Source organism: Polypterus senegalus, chromosome 1, assembly GCF_016835505.1.
Source record: "Polypterus senegalus isolate Bchr_013 chromosome 1, ASM1683550v1, whole genome shotgun sequence".
NCBI lineage: Eukaryota > Metazoa > Chordata > Cladistia > Polypteriformes > Polypteridae > Polypterus > Polypterus senegalus.
In genome coordinates, this window is record NC_053154.1 from 167,201,769 (window position 1) to 167,220,790 (window position 19,022).

The window sequence follows — 19,022 nt, forward strand, 5'->3', positions numbered from 1 at the left end:
TAGTGCAGAAAAAACAGTTCCAAATTTAGGATAATAAATGTATTTCCATTTGTTTATAATAATGTAAAATTAAAGAAAAAATCTACTGGTAAATTACATCATTGCACATGGCATTCATTTGGCACAGTGAACGCCATTTTTTAAACACTTCTGATTGTCATTGTTACAATCAGTAATACATGGCTCAGCTAAGAGTAATCCTTGCTGTCTGTAAGCAGTACTCATGAAACGTTTAGATGATATACAATTTCCTGCAGCAGCTTGAGGTTAAATATGAAAACAGAGCACTAAACTTAATATGAACTGAAACATTATTGGGCCCGTATTACGGAGTGGGATGCATTGAAGCCTCGGCACTGGATCACATAAAAGAAATGCTTGAGGGTGAAATGGTGGAATTTTGACAGAAGAGACAGGGAAACATCTGGTTGATACCTGAGACAAAAGATCAGGAGGAGGAAGCCAAACAGTCACCATCTCCGTCAAAGAGGTGCAAAAATCATCCCTTGTACGTCTCCTCGGAAAGGATTAAACTAATTTCAAAAAACCCCAGCCTATCTACAATAGGATTTTATTAATGGTGATAATAGCTCACTGAAATGCTGGCAAATAAATACGTCTCTTCCCTTTTTACTGTATACAGTTTATAAATACTTATGCATTTATACAACAAGGATGCCATCTGAACATGTATTCAGCACAGCAGCAAATATGGTGAAATCTTTACAGAACTATCTGAAGCCAGAGAAAATAAATACGGTAGTCTTTCTGGGAAAGAACCTCTAGTTAAAGCTTGGAAAGTCAACATTTTAATGTTTTTTGTATTTTATGCCTGATTGCTGATGTTTAAAATGTTAATAGTTTATTTCCCCAAATTACATTGTCTTTCTTACAATGAAGCATGCTCTTCATCTAGAGTAAAAGTAACTAGTTGTCTGAGCCCTGTTAAATACTGTACTCTTAGAATCAAAATATAATGACTCATCAAGAAAGAGAAAAGACATTTTGAACATAGGTGTTTATTCCGAGCTATGCCGTGTGCCAGCCATTCACATTAACTTCTCAATGCAGGCATCTAGGTAAGGGCTAATTTGTCCAATCTTCTGTCACAATATTAATCTTTAGCTCCTCTTCTCCTTCCTCCATTCAGAACGGGTCACGATGTGCAAATATAAACTAGTATAGCACGGGAATCTCGCATGCTACCTGCTGTAAGTTTAACTGTTTGCCAGCTTTCTTGTGTGGCGTGCAAGCTTTAAAAAAAAACATGATGGCTGCAGTTTTGCAATTTGAGAACATTTCTGTAAATGTTTGGTGTCAATTGTCAATTTTTGTTTAAATTGAAGAGGTGACCAACCAGTTGATGAGGAACAATATCTTTGACCGCTGCCTCAGCCAAATGTGTATACAGTACAGTATATAATAATTTAAAGTATATACAAATACATTCACTGTGGGTAAAGAAAGAGAGAAACACCACCATCTTTCCAGTTTTTATTGAAATTTAAGCAGTTCAAGTCCAGTGAATAAGTGGTAAACCGCCAGAGGTTTAAAAAAAGTTGAGGTTGGCAAAAACTGAAAATAATATAATTTTCAAAGTTATACAAAAATTCCTTTTTCAGGGAACAAGTAATGGCTTAATAGTTCAATGTTTCTGCAGCAGTGGAAGTTAAGCTTTGAAAGTTGATGCAAACAATTCTTGCAGGTATTCCAACACGTGTTGATTATTTACAAATCATCTGTCTATATAAAAACAGAGTTTGGACAAACAGGGTTGCAGCATGCTCTGAAGCATTATTTTGGACAATATTCCACTGTGTATTGTTATCCGAATGAGTAAAAGGCAATTAAGAAAGGAAGACAGAACATTACAGCCCTTAAAAGTGTATGCCTTTCATTTAAAGAGAAATCACATAGAAAGCAAAAGGTGACCATGAATACGGGTTCTTACACCTTCACAAAGAGCTGGGAAACCGAAGGAAACTGACAGGCACAGTTGGGAGACCCAAAGCCACAACATATTCAGAAGACAGGTTTCTCAGAGTCAACAGCTTGCATAATAGTGGTTTCACAGGCTAGTGGCTAGTGTGAAGAGAAGACTTCAAACTGCAGGGTTGAAAGTTTGAGTGACAGTAAGAAAGCCATTGCTAAAATTGCAAAATAAGAACAAAGCTTTCCTGAGCCTCAGAGTCTCTGTACTCTGAAATGAAAGCATAGAACAAATAAATAATTGGAAATATGGATACTACACAGATGTTAAGTTGTGCTTAAATCTGGAAAGCTGTTTTATACACACATATATTGAGAAGATGTTAATACACTGCCAGTATTCTTGCTTTTTATGTTATGTAACCATTAGATGTCACTACAGGCTCATTAATTTTACAGTCTTCCAGACGTTTGATACTCGTAATATACAGTAAAGGGAAAAAAATAATTGCTAAAACTTCAGCTACTTCAAGGTATAGTTTTAATAACAGTAACAGATTTATTACATGAATATAATAAATATTGAATATAATAATACAATATGCATACTCAAAACACATTTTTTTCATGTGCATATTTAATAAAATATAACAAAGATTTCAGTGTTGTAATGTTAGTGGTATTCCAAAAGCTATAGTACACTGCCCAAGTTGCAATGTATGTTGTGATTAAGTCTGAGAAATTAGTCTTATTTTTAAGCACATTTGAAAGAAATGAAAGTGATTAATATATTCTGTTTATTCTTACCCACATTTGCTAGTAAAATGCAGCCTATAGTAATTTACTCTTATTTTTCTCTTTGTTCACCTGACAGGTTTATGAGCTAAAGATATCATTCCCTTTTTGAATATACTAAAGTTAGCAATTAGAAAGAATGAAAATGCCTGAATAGTTGCTTTGTGAGGTGCTTGCTGTAAGGTGTTGACAATTCTTCAGTGGTATTACACCTGAGGTTATTTGTAGAAATCTTGACTACTCTTCCAGTTCAAAGATGTGTGGGGAAAAAAACACAAAACTCTCTGCTCTAAATACTCCTGTTATATATGGATGTGTTCTCCTGTCCTGTTGCCTGTGTGGACAAACATAAGTACTGTATGCTAGAGAGAATTTTAATTTTTTTAATTGCAGTGTAAGGAAATACAGTCTTCTTTAACCATTTCTAACAAACTGTAAAAAGTGAAGTCATAATGATATTATTTTACTTAAAACCTTGATGCTCATTATGGAACTAATGTTTGAAGTTAATTCAGTGATTGATGTCTGACATTATTCTGCAACTGCAAAACATTGAACAAATATTTAATTACTTTAGCTGAAAATAATATACACCATTATTAAAATCTCATTATTTGTTGGGTAATAAAATATAGTTTCCATAATTTTAAAGTGACTGAAGATGCATAAGAATTTGCCTTGCCTCCATTGTTACCCATGTTCCAATGAATATGTATATTTGTATTTTTTGTTATTGTACATTTTCACAATGCATACAGTTCCCCGAGTCAAATTCTTCAAGAAGATATTCAGTAAAAATAAACAGAATATAAAAGGGAATAACGGCTATTCACATCAACAGCTGTGAATACTTTTAAACAATATGCTGTTCGCAGTTATGTTTTAATGTGAAACAAAATTGAATAAACAGCTCATTCCCCTTGATGCAGATGATGGTTGTCATGCTTTTTTTCTTGCTACTCTTAAGTTTTCCTGAGCGCCATGATCATAAGGTTTTTTGACTGATATTCCACAGTACTTTGCATCTTTTTACAAAAAAAAATGAATGCAACTTGTGCTTATGTGTTTTGCTTTGCTTTCTTGGCTGTACAGGTTTTCCTTCACTTCGCATAGAGAAGAATGATCTCCGAAGTGTAACATTGCAGGAGGCCAAAGCCAAAGTCAAGGACATTGCTATCTCCCGAGAGAGAGTCACACTACGAGATGTACTTCATGAGGGTAAGTATAATACAGTTACACAAACAGATTTAATACAAATGTTACATATAAATAGTCAGTTAAATCTATCCCATGCTGTACAAGGCTGAGTAAAATTGTGATTATTTATGGGCATTCATATGGTGAGGAAAAATTTAAAATAAATAAAGATTCCTGTTTAAATTTCACAAATGCTTTCTGTTATTATAGTAAGAGTATACAGAAACTTTCGGTTTTCTACAGATTTTGGTGTAAAACATTGGACTAGTTATGTAGTACTGAATTATGGTGAAGCTCATACTGTTTTTGACAAGTATATAGCGTAATTGACATACTATTTAAACTGTCTGTTGTGGGTTTTTCAGTTCCTAGATCTTAGTAGATCTTAGATCCTTTATCTCATGAGATTTGTGGAAGTGTTTTTTGGGACATAAATTAGGGTATGAGAGACAGTAAATTGGTAGTTTGTGTAAAAATTGATTTTTTTATGGGATGGAAATTTCACATTGAAATAATTCAGATGAGGAGATCTCAAACATTTTCACACCAGGAACCTGGTATAAGGGAGAAAAAAAATTATGGACTACCTCAAGATGGAAACACCAAGCAAATGATTTATTGTCACAAAATGCTCCAAATCACATGAAAGAGAAACACCTCTTTAGATTGTTTAGAATTCAAACTGCACAACACCTCATTTTGCCTATATTTTCAATGATAATGTATTTGGTAAATTAATTAGATGAGTTTGTTGTCTCTGGCTGCACAGTTTCTTAATCCTGTGAGTGATGCATAATAGGTTTACTCTAAGATTATCCTCCACATGCAAATGTGCCCTGTACTTTGTCTTGATAGCAGTAGAGGGTGGGCCAGAAGTCATCTTGAGACAACTGTTGGAACCTAACCTTTAATGTCCTGTCACAGGAAGGTTCCAGTAGTTGCTCTTCTTGTTTACCATTAAGGCCACTTTTAGCTGTTGTGGTTGTTGTAAATGGATTGTGTACCCAGTTCCATCCATCAGTATTAACATCAGGGAAGTATGTGTTGAAGTGTTTGCTCAGTGGATTTAAATATGAAGTATCCAATTCTATCACTTTATCCACTGAAACATTATTTTCATAAATAAACTCTGTCAGCAGGTGACATAACTATGTGAGCAACATTGAGTGTACCTGTGTAAAATAAAGTAAGGTTATTGTTTTTGAAAGAAAGGAAAAAAAAAAGAGAAAAAATAACACGTGAAAGATGTACACAAGTTGTAGTCACTTTGGACTGCCGTTACCTGTTTTAAAATATTTTAAGTGTTATTAATTAAATAAGATTATATTTCAATATTTTATTTTATTTTTTCTAATAAAAAATGAATTATTTCAAAGTTATACAAATTTAAGTTGGAATTTGAAAAAGAAAGAAAGAAAAAAAACCAAAAGGAAACCAATTAATGAGTGCTTCAATTTCAACACCACATTTTGAAGAGTATGCTGGTTAGTGCACATGCTTGGTAATACTGATTTAATATTTTCATTAGTAGTTCATAAAATAATAATTCTATAAATCTATGAATTTCAATGTTCTCTTCGGAATATGGAAAGTTAAGACATCAATATTTTTCATCCCTAGGTTGCAAATATAAGTCAGTGATTTGAAAAGCTATAATGGCTTTAGAATTATGAAGAGCAGTTAATGTCTTAATCTTTGCGCTGTTTTACTCAAATCAACTGCATTAAAAGCCTTTACTTTTTATTTTAAATTACATTAGCCCTTTAGTGTTACATGATGTCTTGAATACCTGCCAAATAATAATAGAATGCTGTTTGGCATGGTTTTGTTACCTTAGGCTCAGATGCTTCAAATTCTTCATTTGTACAGGGCACTTGCTTGATTGTAGTTTTTTTTGTGCTGTTTTATTTTGCATTTGAAAGTAAGACAATTTACTCTCAACTATCAAATTTTTAATTGCATGAGAATGAATGTACTGTACATAAATAATGCTTTTACTTTTTTGTTTCACCAAACTGTAACGATACTGCTTTCTCCTTGTAATATACACTGTGGCTTTTTTGCCAACTCAAAGTTTCTGGCATGCGTCAAGTATTGGTTTGACATTTTTAGCTGGAGGAGTTTTAGTAGAGGCTGTTGTATCACTCACTAAATTAATAGTGGACTACATTCACAATATGTATGTGGCTCCTCTTCTGTTGCTTTTAGTCATTATTTTTAATTTTCAGGCAGGTTGCTGCAAGGTTTGTCAGCATGGAGAGTTTTCTCTGTTACATTTTCACATGTGTATTGAACAATTACTTGACGTGATTAAGCTTATATGATGCTTTTTCTGACACTTTCCTGCTTACTTGCTTGCAATTCTCAAATGTATTGAGCAATGAATGTGCAGTCGTTGAGTTTCTTGCCCTATGGAGTTAAGTCAATGAATGTTTAATTTGTATTATGCCTTATGCTTTGACCAGCCCTGACAGTTGTTACAAGAATATGGTGCTTTTTGGGGAAAAGCCTGCAAATTACCAGGCATCAGTTAATTAAGAAAAATTGAATTGAATGTTTTTGCAGTTAATTGACTGTAAAGGTTAATTCAGTGTAGGATTAGTACATTAAGCATAATGTGTTTTATAAAATAAAGGCAAGAGTAGCCAGAGGATACACCATGTAGTGTAATTTAAACTTGAATCAACAGTATCTAAGTATTAAGGTTAAGGACAAACTTTCTCAAAGTTTAGTAATTATTTTCCAGCAGTTACAAAATAGGCCCTGGGATAACAAGAAGGGCTTATAAAAGATGATGCATCAAAGAGGTTTATACTAGGTAAAATCACCAATATGGGTTTGGTAAAATATCCCCATTTAGACAAGAAAACAAACATGTACACACTACTTTTATCTAAACCATTACCATAAAAGATCTGTCCAAGTAGTACTTATGTTTTTTTTATTTTTTTTTCTGGAATACCAGATTCACTGGGCTACCCCCTGTGTTTTAAACAGTTTATATTGTAATGCAAACTCCTCAGTATTCAAAATTAATCAGTATTCCAATTATCTGAATATGCATATCTAAAATTATTGTACTGTCTATGTAAATAACTTGGGTTTAATAGTATTCTGAAAGTTGCTAAATAAAGTAACAAGGTATTTTTTCCAACTTTTTAATCGGCTGTCAAAATCAACTTTTTACTTTTTCCTATCAGGTACATTTGGTCGCATTTTTCATGGAGTTCTGATTGATGAGAAGGACCCCACTAAAGAAAAACAATTTTTTGTAAAGACAGTTAAAGGTATTTGTTTTATTTTAAATTGAAGCTTCCAGAAGTCTATACTCTATCTCTTCAAAACAAATAACAGTTCAAGAGGGAGTTATTTATTAGTGGTGTAATTAAAAGAAGCACATTCTTTATTGTATTTCTTTCTTTACTCATATCTGTAGGAATGTTGTGTGTGGTATTTACTGAATATACTATATCAAAGGCTGGTCTATAAAAGACAGCAATGAACTTTAAAGCTAAAGTGATTAAGAGCCAGATATAAAATTAAAGTCTGAATAAAATTACATTTTAATGCCTTTTCTTTTTGGCAGTTGATAGTTTCCTTAATGCTTATTATATGTTACTTAAAATCTGTATGTGTTTTTTTTTTTCTTTCAAATAAATACCAAGCTTTATCAGGTAGATTTTGATGTAGCTATTTGATGTAAGTTAACTGTAGTTGAATCCGAATGGGTTATTCTTCTGTGCAGTGTCCTCAAAACTATTTGGAATTTAAGTGAAATATGTTGAATATAGTCAGTAATCTCAAGGGAATTCACCTGTAAAATTTTAATTTCCCTTTGGGTACAAAATCTAATTCAATTTGTGCAATGGGTGGTTTTTAAATCAAACATGGGCCTCCTAGAATGTTTCTCTAGATTTTTTAGCTTCCATTGTAATACTCATCTTTTACCTGTACATGCAAGGCAAGAATTAAGCCTGTTAAAAATGTATTTGTATAATATCACTTACAGATTTGTATATATGAGGGTAGTTTTAATCAAATGTAATGTATTGTGGGACTGTAATAAGTTTTTCACATTTGTTTGCTACATATGACCGAATCAACCCATGAATGGTCCAATGGTTTTGCAATTAAAAAGAGTAAATTTAATGCAATATTAACCATAACCATACCCACAGCATTCAACTAGTACAATCATTTATGATGTTGGTAGTATTCAGTGAAGGTTGGTACTGCACATATGCATAACTGCAGCTAGATAAAGTACTCCGGAATTTTCAATAATGTGAGGAAAATAAGGAAAATGTGAATAAAAACTGCATCTAAAATTGGTTCACAGTATTTATACAGCACCACATCAACACATGGTGAAAATAAAAACAACAGAGATTATATCTGGAAATGCTTTTTGTTTGAGACAGAATTTCAGCATTCGATTGTCGGAATTATGTTGATTATTATTTATAAAAGGAAAAAGAAAAATAAGCAAAAGCCAAAACACACAGAGGCGTTTCATTATTTTAGGTTTTTCCCCATTATGAAGTTAGTTCAGAAATAGATTCTTACATGCAGTGATGTGAATGATTAAGTCTGTTGTAATTGTTTAAAGGATACATTTGGTATTTTTATAAGTCAAAGTTATTTGTGGCTGTTTTTCTTAGGGCTTTCTTGTGTCACAGGTCTCCTGTACCTTTTCCTTCTATTATAAAGTGTAAGAACAAGCTAGTTATTTTTTTAATTCATTAAATATGCTTCACTTTAGAATGTAATTTCATGTGGTCATCTAATATATACCAAGATTATGAAGGAACAACACTGACTTGAAAAATACTGAACTTATTCTTTAACTTGTATTGTCACAAATTTTTTAACACTAGAAATACCAGAGCCTACGAAAAAATTTGTAGGTCCGTCCCACCTTAAATCGCTTCTCACCTCTCTGTCAGCGTCTTTTGTCCTTTAAATGTGTTGATAAGCAGTAAGCAGTCTGCTATCACATCCCCCACTGGCGCATAGTTTTCTCAGCTAAAGTAAGTAACATATAAATGTTGATGTACAAGTATAACAATACATAAAAGCCAGATCGAATGTTATTTATTTTGATTTAGTTACTCACTTCCTACAGCCTAAAGTCAAAAGTACACTGCAGAGCTTCCTATGTTTGAGCGACATGAGCATGCTCAAAAAATACATGTGTAGTGCCACGAAAGTGCATGCTGACACTTCAGTTCGCAAGCATTGGTACGAGAATGCAGTCAGACTTCTTTTTAGGGCACATACACCATCCAGATGTAAACACTAGCATGGAGAGTCGCTTGCGAACTGAAGAGTCTATTGCTGCAGGTGGAAGCTGCTGTCGCTGTACTTTGTATATAAGAGCCAGATCAAATGTTATTTACTTATTTACCATGGTTTATTTACTTACATCCTACAGCTTAAAGTCACAAGTTGAGTGCAGAGCTATAGCGCATATTTATGTAAAAACAGCAGTGTCAGATGGGGAGGGGTGGGGGGAAAAGGGTAGGATCATGAACGCGACTGAGAGAATGAAACTGAATTAAAAATAAACAAAAAAACTAACCTTTACAAGTATCATACATTAACACCAGCTGTTACAGACTGAAGTCAAATGTATGTTTTTATTCTAAAATAGTAAGAATAAAAGCAGCTCACGTCTCAAAACTCGTCAGGGATCGAACCTGTGAAGTTTTGATTACCAGTCAACAGTTGATACCGTTGCGCCACCAAAGCGGTCGTAGTAAATGCGTGTCAATGTTCCACCCTAACGTGGGTTCTATTTCTGCAGTTATATTTTTGAATAAAAGCGCATTTGTTCTGTTATATTTGTACCTTTTGTGAAAGTGTTTCTTTGTTCTTTGGACTTTAGGCTTCACACATTATAAACTTCATGTCTACATTTTGTCAATTATTACTAAAACATGAAAAACATTTCTTTTTTAACAATGTGTTTACATAGATCTTTGTAGACACGGAACACACATGAAATGCATGTGTTCCAAATAATGATAAAGTATTTATAAAAGGTATGATTTTGCTTGACTTCTCACTCTATACAACTCCAAGTAACTGACACGCAGGTAAGCAGACTTGAGCTGAGAAAACTGTGCACCGGTGGGGGATGTGATAGCAGACAGCTTGCTGCTTATCAACACATTTAAAGGACAAAAGACGCTGATGGAGAGGTGAGAAGCGATTAAAGGTGGGACGGATCTACGAGTTTTTACGTAGGCTCTGTTAATTCTAGTATTAAAGAGAAGACAAAATGATGGTAGATAAATCGCTTTTTAATATTGCGTCCTACACAGTCCCAAAAAAGAAACAGAGGCCTCACATTAATTTTCTGATTATATTAAGCTTGTCCACAGATGTTCGTTTAAGCATTCATTCATTCAATCCTGGCAGAGATACCTCATGAGCGAGTCACTTCTAGCACCTGGTAACACATTGAAGCTGTTTCTAATTGGTTTATAAAGTTCATGGTTGAGGTGGAACCTTTACATAAATCCACTATTAAGCATTTGGTCTCTGTACACTGGCATTGCTCAGAAAAGTTGTCACAAATAAAAATTGAGGTAAGATTCAAGCAAAGTGGCTATTTAGCTTGTCTGCAATGTTGATGCAGATGAGCTGCTCCATTTGTTAATGCCAAAATAAAATTTATTCAGTCTTCCAAGCACAAAGTACTATAGTTATGTTATTTAGCTGGATGGGAAAAATCTTCATTGTTAGATATGAATTTGCGTCCTTTGTGTCCTTTGTTTGATTTTTGAAGCCAAACAAATGTTCATTAGTATAACCCCTAAAATTTAATTAAAGTACATATGTCATATATTTGAAAGGTGCCACAGTGAATGTAATGAAGTATACTGGTTACAGTACAGGTCTAGTTAATATTCTAATTCTTGTGTGTTACACAGGCTAAACAATAACAAAAACAAAGTCTTATCAGTCATATATGACACTTTGAAAGCAGCACAACAAAAGGGTGTTTTGAAACAACAGATTAATGTAAAACCGTGTTTGATTTCACACAGGAAATTAAAATTTTGGACAAATGGTAAAATGAGGTCTGTTTAAAATATCCTGAAAATGTCAGAGAATAAATTTGCAATGTGCATATAATAAAATTAAAATGGCTAGTCAATGATGATGTCATCTTTATCCTGTGCTGAAATCCTCTAAACATTATAAAATTTCCTCTATTTATTGTTACTTTGTGGCAATCCCCATGTCTATAACACATTAAAACTGAAACCGTATTTTGATATTTGTGAGTGTTAGTACTAGTAGTTTAGTAGTACAGTAGTTTACTTTCACAATAAATGGGTAACTGCTTGATGGATATACCACTATTTTAAAGCTGCTGTTACTATAAGTATTTAAAAAATGTAATAATAATAATGGACATACTTTTTGATAAGTCATTGAATGTGATTTCTGTTTTTGCCATGAATTATTATACTTGGGTCCTTATTGTTTTAAGTGCCACTTTTATACTCTTTCAAAAAGTCATTATGCATTGTGTGAAATGTGCAATATAATAATAGTTTCATTTTTGATTACATAAGATACAAGAAACTATAAAAAATATTAGACAGATTACAAAACAAGTGCATTACTGATACAACCATGACACCTGTGATAATATATAACTGCATGACGACAGGCTAATAACTCAAACATATGAAGTATTATAATGAATTCACACATTGAATACAACTGGATTGTCAGTAATGCTTGTACTTTGTACTTAGCTACCTTCAGCATTTACAAGACCTCCACTAGTCATCATAAATACTTTTCTACTTAAGACTGAAGAGACAGAGTTCTACTCACAAGGCCATACTAGAAAATGTCCTTTGACTTCTAGGATGTGCTTCCTTCATCCTTGTTTACAGCATCTGTGACTTTTTAATTAATAAGAAGTGTACACAATACTCCAAATCACAGATGTCGCAATCAGATAGTAGAAGGCTGCAAGTTTTCCTTCCAGCCACTTTCTTAATTAGTAATCAATAACTATGGCTAACAGAAAATACTTCTTTTGTATTGATGTTGATTACTTGATTATTAAGATTCAAAAACTTAGCTGTTTCCAGCAGTAACACAAGAGTGAGATACAAAGCAAGTCAACACTGACTAACTTCATCTCATTTGCGTCTATGTCTCTATCATACAATATCCGTTCAATAAAATATTGGGAAACAAAATGGTGAATGTCCAAAAAATACCAGTCTGTTCTGGGTCACATATTGATGGTGCTCTCAAAAAAAAAAGAGTTTTAGAAAAGCCAGTGAGGCAGACTAAGTGAACTAGCAAGCCACAAGAGTTTTACTACATGTTTTAATAACAGCAAGAAATGGCTTCTAATTAAGAATTTGGCTGCAACAGAAAAATTGGTCATACAGCAATCAAGCATGTTGACTTTGAGTAATATGGTCATAGTTGAACTTGCACTGTAACTTGTTGTTGTTTGGCTGTAGGTCAACGAAGAAAAACAATTCAAGGCTGTGAATCCTAAACAGGAAGTTACTTAAAATTATGGTAAAAGAACCTGGTTCCAACAACAACAATAATTGGTTAATAATTTAAAAAAATGATGGAACAAAAACCCACAGCAAAAAAAACAAATATACCATGTCAGAGATTGTATCTATTATTTGTCCATTTTCTCTTAGCATTTAACTGTTCACTACTTAGCTTCTGAAACTGTGCTGTAACAGCTCACTATCGGAAGTGTCTTGTGATTGTGTATGCTGCCAATAACCCTATATAAATAAAGATTTATTGATTTGGAGAGATGAATGTAGGGATGTCATTATAAATGAATATTTGTAATTGATACCAATACCAGAGAAATTTCACGAAAGAGTATTGATGCCTTCAAACATTTTATATAATGTACATTAGTATTCTGAAAATGACAAACCGCACTTTGAATAAATACAGGCATTTATAGGCTGCTGTAAACGTGCTTGAAGGAACACAAGCACATAACATGCCCAGTGACATCAGATGCAAAATTTGTCTAAGAAATAAATGAAGTTCTTCTTCGTCTTTCAGATTCTCCCATTAGGAGTCGCTACAGGGAATCATGTGTTTCCATATTTTCCTGTCCTCAGCATCTTGCTGTGTCACACCCACCACCTGCATTTCCTCTCTCACCATATCCATAAACCTCCTCTTAGCCCTTTCTCTTTTCCTTTTGCCTGGCAGTTCTATCCTTAGCATCCTTCTACCAGTATCTCAGCATCTCTCCTTTGCACATGTCCAGAGCAACGCAATCTCGCCTCTCTAGCTTTGTCACCAAACAGTCCAACCTGGGGGGACCCACTAATGTACCCATTTCTAATCCTCTCCATCCTCGGCACACCCAGTGCAAATCTTAACAAATTTAACTCTGCCATCTCCAGCTCTGTCTCCTTTCTTTTCATTAGTGCCACCCTCTCCAAACCATATAACATAGCTGATCTCACTACCGTCTTATAGACCTTCCCTTTCATTGTTGCTGGTACTTGTCTGACACAAATCACTCCTGACACTCTTCTCCACCCTGCCTACACTCTCTTCTTCGCCTCTCTTCCACACTCCCCATTACTCTGTACTGTTTATCCAAAGTATTTAAACTCACCCATCTTTGCCAACTCTACTTTCATCCTCACCATTCTTCTGACTTCCCTCTCATTCACACAAATGTGTTGTGTCTTGACCCTACTGACCTTCATTCCTCTCCTCTCTAGAGCTTATCTCCACCACTCCATGATCTCCTCAATCTGCTCCCTACTCTCACTACAGAATGTCATCCACAAATATCATAGTCCATGGGGACTCCTGCCTCATCTTGTCTATTAATCTGTCCATCTCCATTGCAAATAAGAAAGGGCTCAGAGGTGATCTCTGATGTAATCTTACCTCTACTTTAAATACATTTGTTACTCCTACTGCAGACCTCACCACTGTCACATTTCCCTCGTACATATCCTTTATTACTCTTACATTCTCCTGTGCCATTCCCAACTTCCTCATACAGTTACCATATCTCCTCCCTAGACACCCAGTCATATTTTTTATCTAAAGTCCACAAAGACACATTGCAACTCCTTTTGGCCTTCTGTATACTTCGCATCTGTAGTCCTCTTTCCTGGGATGAAACCATACTGCTGCTCAATAACCATCACCTACCTTTTTAGCCTAGCTTCCACTACTGTTACCCATAACTTCATGCAGTAGCTCATCAATTTTATTCCCCTCTAGTTTGTACAGTTCTGCCCACCCCCCTTATTCTTAAAAATCAGTACCTGTACTCTTTTTCTCTACTCCTCAGGCATCCTCTCACTTTCCAAGATTGCATTAAACAATCTGGTTAAAAACTCCACTGCATTCTCTCCTAAACATCTTCATACTTCCACAGGTATGTCAGCTGGACTAATAGCCTTTCCATTCTTCATCCACTTCTCAGCTGTCCTTAATTCTCCTTTCTAATCTGTTGCACTTCCTGATTCACTATCTCCCCATCATCCAACATTCTCCCTCTCTCTCATTCTCATCATTCATCAGCCTCTCAAAGTACTCTTTCCATCTGCTCAACACATCCTCCTTACTTATTAGTATGTTTCCATCTTTATCCTTTATCACCCTAACGTGCTGCTCGTCCTTCCAGGCCCAGTTCCTCTGACTAGCCATTTGCTACAGGTCCTTTTTTCCTTCCTTAGTGTCCAGCCTCTCATACAATCCATCATACTCCTTATATTTAGTCTTTGCCTCCTCTATCTTCACCTTATGCCTTATTTCCTTGTATTCCTGTTTACTTTCTTTATCTCTCTGATTATCCCACATAATCTTCGCCAACCTCTTCCTCTGAATTCTCCCCTGTTGATTGGACCATGGACTGAGTCATTTAGAGGTTGCTTGTGGGCCACTATTTGAATAGATCAGGCATAAGGTATTATGTGAAGAAATACACTTTAAAGAAAGGTATGGAGGCCTAAAACCTTTCCGTAATTTGGAAACAACAACTTTGAACAGGTATACCTTTTTACTTCCCGCAAAGAAAGTATACAGGCTGAGACACAATGAAGGCTTCATGGATGCCTTGGAACTCACCCTAATGTAGAAAAAAAAGGATAGTGCATTCAAGACTGAAATTCTGCGACTTCTTCATGTGTATAATCATTTCTGAAACAAACTACTGTTTGGTGCAAAATGTGACACAAGCACTTCTTAACTCTGAGCTATCTGGTATTTTTAGAACATTAGAACAATCTAGACGAGAACAAGCCCTTCAGCCTAACAAAACTCACCAGTCCAATCAACTTAATTCTTCTAAAAAAAAAAAAGCCTAGTTTTGGAAGTCCCCAAAGTCTTACTGTCTACCACGATACTTAGCATCTTATTCCAAATGTCTGTTGTTCTCTGTGTAAAGAAAAAACTTGTTTGTGTGAAATTTACCCTTAACTTGTTTCCAACTGTGTCCCCATGTTCTTGATGAACTTATTTTAAAATAGTAGTCTTGATCCACTGTACTAATTCCCTTCATAATTTTAAACACTTAAATCATATAACCTCTTAGTCTTCTTTTGCTTAAACTGAAAGGCTCCGCTGTTTTAATCTTTCTTCTTAATTCGTTCCCTGTAGCCCTGGAATCAGCCTAGTCACTGTTCTCTGGACATTTTCTAGTGCTGTTATGTGCTTTTTGTAGCCTGGAGATCAAAACTGCACACAATACTTCATATGAGGCTTTATCAGTGCATTATAATACTTGAGCAAAAGCTCCTTGGACTTGTACTCCACACCTTGTGTTCTATAACCTTACATTCTTTTTGCCTTCTTAATGGCTTCTGAACACTGTCTGGATGTTGATAGCATATAGTCCACTACAACTCCTAAATCTTTCTTGATTTCCAGACCTCCAATTGTGTATTCAAACTTAACATTTTTACGTTCTATCTGTAATACCTTACATTTACTTACATTAAATTTCATCTGGCACAAATCTTCCTCAGCCTTTATGCTGTTCAAGTTCTTCTGTAACAATTTAATGGATTCCAGATTATCTGCCAATCTACCTATCTTGGTATCATTTACAAAATTAGCCAGCTTGTTACTTATTTTCCTATCCAAATCATGTGTATATATATATATATATATATATATATATATATATATATATATATATATATATATATATATATATATATATATAAATTAAAAAATAGCAAAGGTCCTAGCATTGATACCTGTGGAAGAACACCACTCTTAACATCAGCCAATTCTGATAAGGTTCCTCACATAATAACCTTCTGCTTCCTGTGTCTGAGCCAATTCTACACCCACCTACAAATATCACCATGAACTCCCACCTTATCAAATGCTTTCTGAAAGTCAACATAAATGATATCATATGCTGCACTTTGATCATGTCCTTTTGTTGCTTCCTCATAGAATTCTAGCATGTTAGTAAAACATGACCTCCCTCTTCAATTGCTGACTGTTCAGAAAAACTCTTGTACTTGCCATGTGCTGATCAATCTTATTATTAATAATTCCTTCTGTTCATTTTCCAGTGATGTATTTTAAGCTTACTTGCCTATGGTTACTTGAATCTGCCTAGTTTTCATTTTTATATAACATGATCATATTTGACATTTTCCAGTTCTTCAGAATCTCCCCATAGCACAGCAAATTCCTAAGAATATGTGTCATGGGTTTATATATGTACTCGCTCCTTAAGAACTCGAGAGTAAATATTATCTGATCATGGAGATTTGTTTGATTTCAGCCTTTAATCTGAGCAGCACTGCTCTCTGTACAATTTGTAAATCACTCAGAACCTTCTCAGTAGTCCCATTTACTGCTGGGACTGTATCCACTTCCTCACTTGTGAAGACCTAAGAAAAATTAACACTGTCTGGACATTGATAGTGTAGAGTCCACAGCACAAGCTCAGAACAAGTGTACTGTGATCACTTTAGTGAGCATTGGAAAAGAAAGGCTCTTCACTTGTTTACACAGTTAGTTGGGCCGAAAAATGTCTTCAGGTCGCTTGTATCTATGACCAATCCAATGGTTGGCCTCATAGGATGGTGTAGATTGTGTGTGTTGAGCAACAGCCATCAGACAATGATCCTCACCCAGGCAGCATTTTTAGAAATTTGTCCTGATTTTAAAATTTAAAATTTATTTTACAACATAATGTCACAGTTATGAACTGTTAAAAAATCTCCTTTTACCAAGTAATTTCCTTTCCTACATTCCATCTTATTTATCTGAGGAAAATGCAGCTGAAATTATGTAAAAGTGTTTTTGAACTTTAGAATTTTTCTGCTCTTTGTTTATCCTCGTTTATTCTCTAGCTTGATTTAAGTAATATTCCGCATATGTTTTTTTATTCAAATGTGTTCTAATTCTCAGATAAATAAGTATTAAACACTGCCTACAATCCATTTTATCAATGTGCTTTTTTACTGTACATTTGCAACTAGCTGTAGTCTGCCTCAGCAGCAACAGACACAAAGCAGTTGCCTATCCTGGGTGATATGTCAGATCATCATTGGGGTGCATTCACTAATATGCAAGTGAGATGTATAGATCCCCCTCTCTTGACATGTACTGTATGTAGGTTTTTTGGGGACTGCCATTTGGCCCAGAATATAAAGCATCTTGTTGATTATTCTTTAGGTATTATGGCTACTTTATAGATCAAAAACATCAAATATCTACCATTTCAAGCATGCATGAAGAGTTAGCATGAGATTGGTATTTTTTTTTTTTTTATATTTTGCAATATTGTTTAGCACAACACATTATTCACTTTGCTGGAATATTATAGTCCAAGCAAGTTATTTTATTTACTTTCAAGAATACATTATTGATCAAATGGAAGAAGAGAATTGCTTCTAAAACTTCTAAACTTTCTAAAGCTTGTGTGCTACATATATTTGGCCTTATCATGCTCTTGGCATGTGCATTTTTCCTCTTTCTTTGAGTAAAACTATTATATACTAGGGACTGGGAACCCGATGGAATCAGGCTACAAATTCTATGTTTGTGAAATCCATACTTTCTCTGCAAAGAATTTTGTTTTTTTAAGTCCTTGAAATGATTTTGTTATCATGGCACTGATTTGTGCTTAAATTAGACCTTTTCGGCTGATGTAATGAAGAGTTTCCTGTTTAAACGGGGCTGCGAGACGTGAACTCAGCTCTTCGGCGCACCTCATTTAATTTTTTCTGGCAAACAAATTTTCAAAACAAACTGTATTTTACGACTCTAATAAGAGTCGGAGTAATAATTATGTTGGCGTGTTCATTTTGATCTGAAATCAACTAAAATTTAAACAATGACAATTGTTAATACCCAGCTGTCATTTTTCAGTTTGCCAATAGATGTCAGAAGGACGGATGCCAAAACCGAACTGCCCAAAGATAGATTTTGATGTACCAAGCAAATGGCAATAGGTTCTAAATTACTTATGGTTCCGGAGCTGTCGAAGGGTTTAAGTTAGTCGACGATGTTAGTCCTGGAAAGTAAGCCCCAATGTTCCAAAAACCAACCAAACTTACTGTTATCTGCTCGAACCAACACCAACTTACTATACTTGGCCATCCAGTGGCGTCACTGAAGCATTCGAACATTCTTAGCCAATCATGCAATACTGCGTCCGCGTTTGCCACGTTATGTTCAAACTACAGAAGCAGAGTCCCATTGCATGGTTCTAACTTGTATTGACGCGAACACCATACATACGGGGTATTGATGCGAGCACCATACATATGGATAGTACCAAATTATATATAAGGATTTTATCACTTTTTTTTAAAAGACATTATTTTATGTAACACTTTATACTTTTATCAAAGTAAATAATGTTTCTGTGTCATAAGTGGTAATTCAAAAGGGACCATACATTTCTTTTAATGGCAGTACTAGGTACAAGTTTCTTTGCAAAGGCTATAATTAAATTATATGAAAATCAAATTGCTTGCCATTTTCCCTGGATAGTTCTCTAGTCATGTTGGGATATGCCTTCTAAGAGAACATCAAAGGCTATGTTTAACCCTAACTATTTATGTGCAATCAAC

General features: G+C 34.6%; 1 protein-coding gene across 2 annotated transcripts in view; it reads left to right on the forward strand.

Moving 5' to 3' along the window:
• The window catches only part of ryk (receptor like tyrosine kinase), a 216,293-nt gene that overhangs the window by 156,183 nt on the left and 41,088 nt on the right, over positions 1 to 19,022 (forward strand). The window contains exons 9-10 of one of the 2 annotated variants that reach the window (XM_039762357.1): positions 3,808 to 3,942; positions 7,122 to 7,208. In XM_039762357.1, the coding sequence (XP_039618291.1) occupies positions 3,808 to 3,942; positions 7,122 to 7,208 (222 nt within the window). The remainder of the gene's footprint in view (positions 1 to 3,807; positions 3,943 to 7,121; positions 7,209 to 19,022) is intronic. The other variant, XM_039762358.1, reaches the window with a different exon arrangement.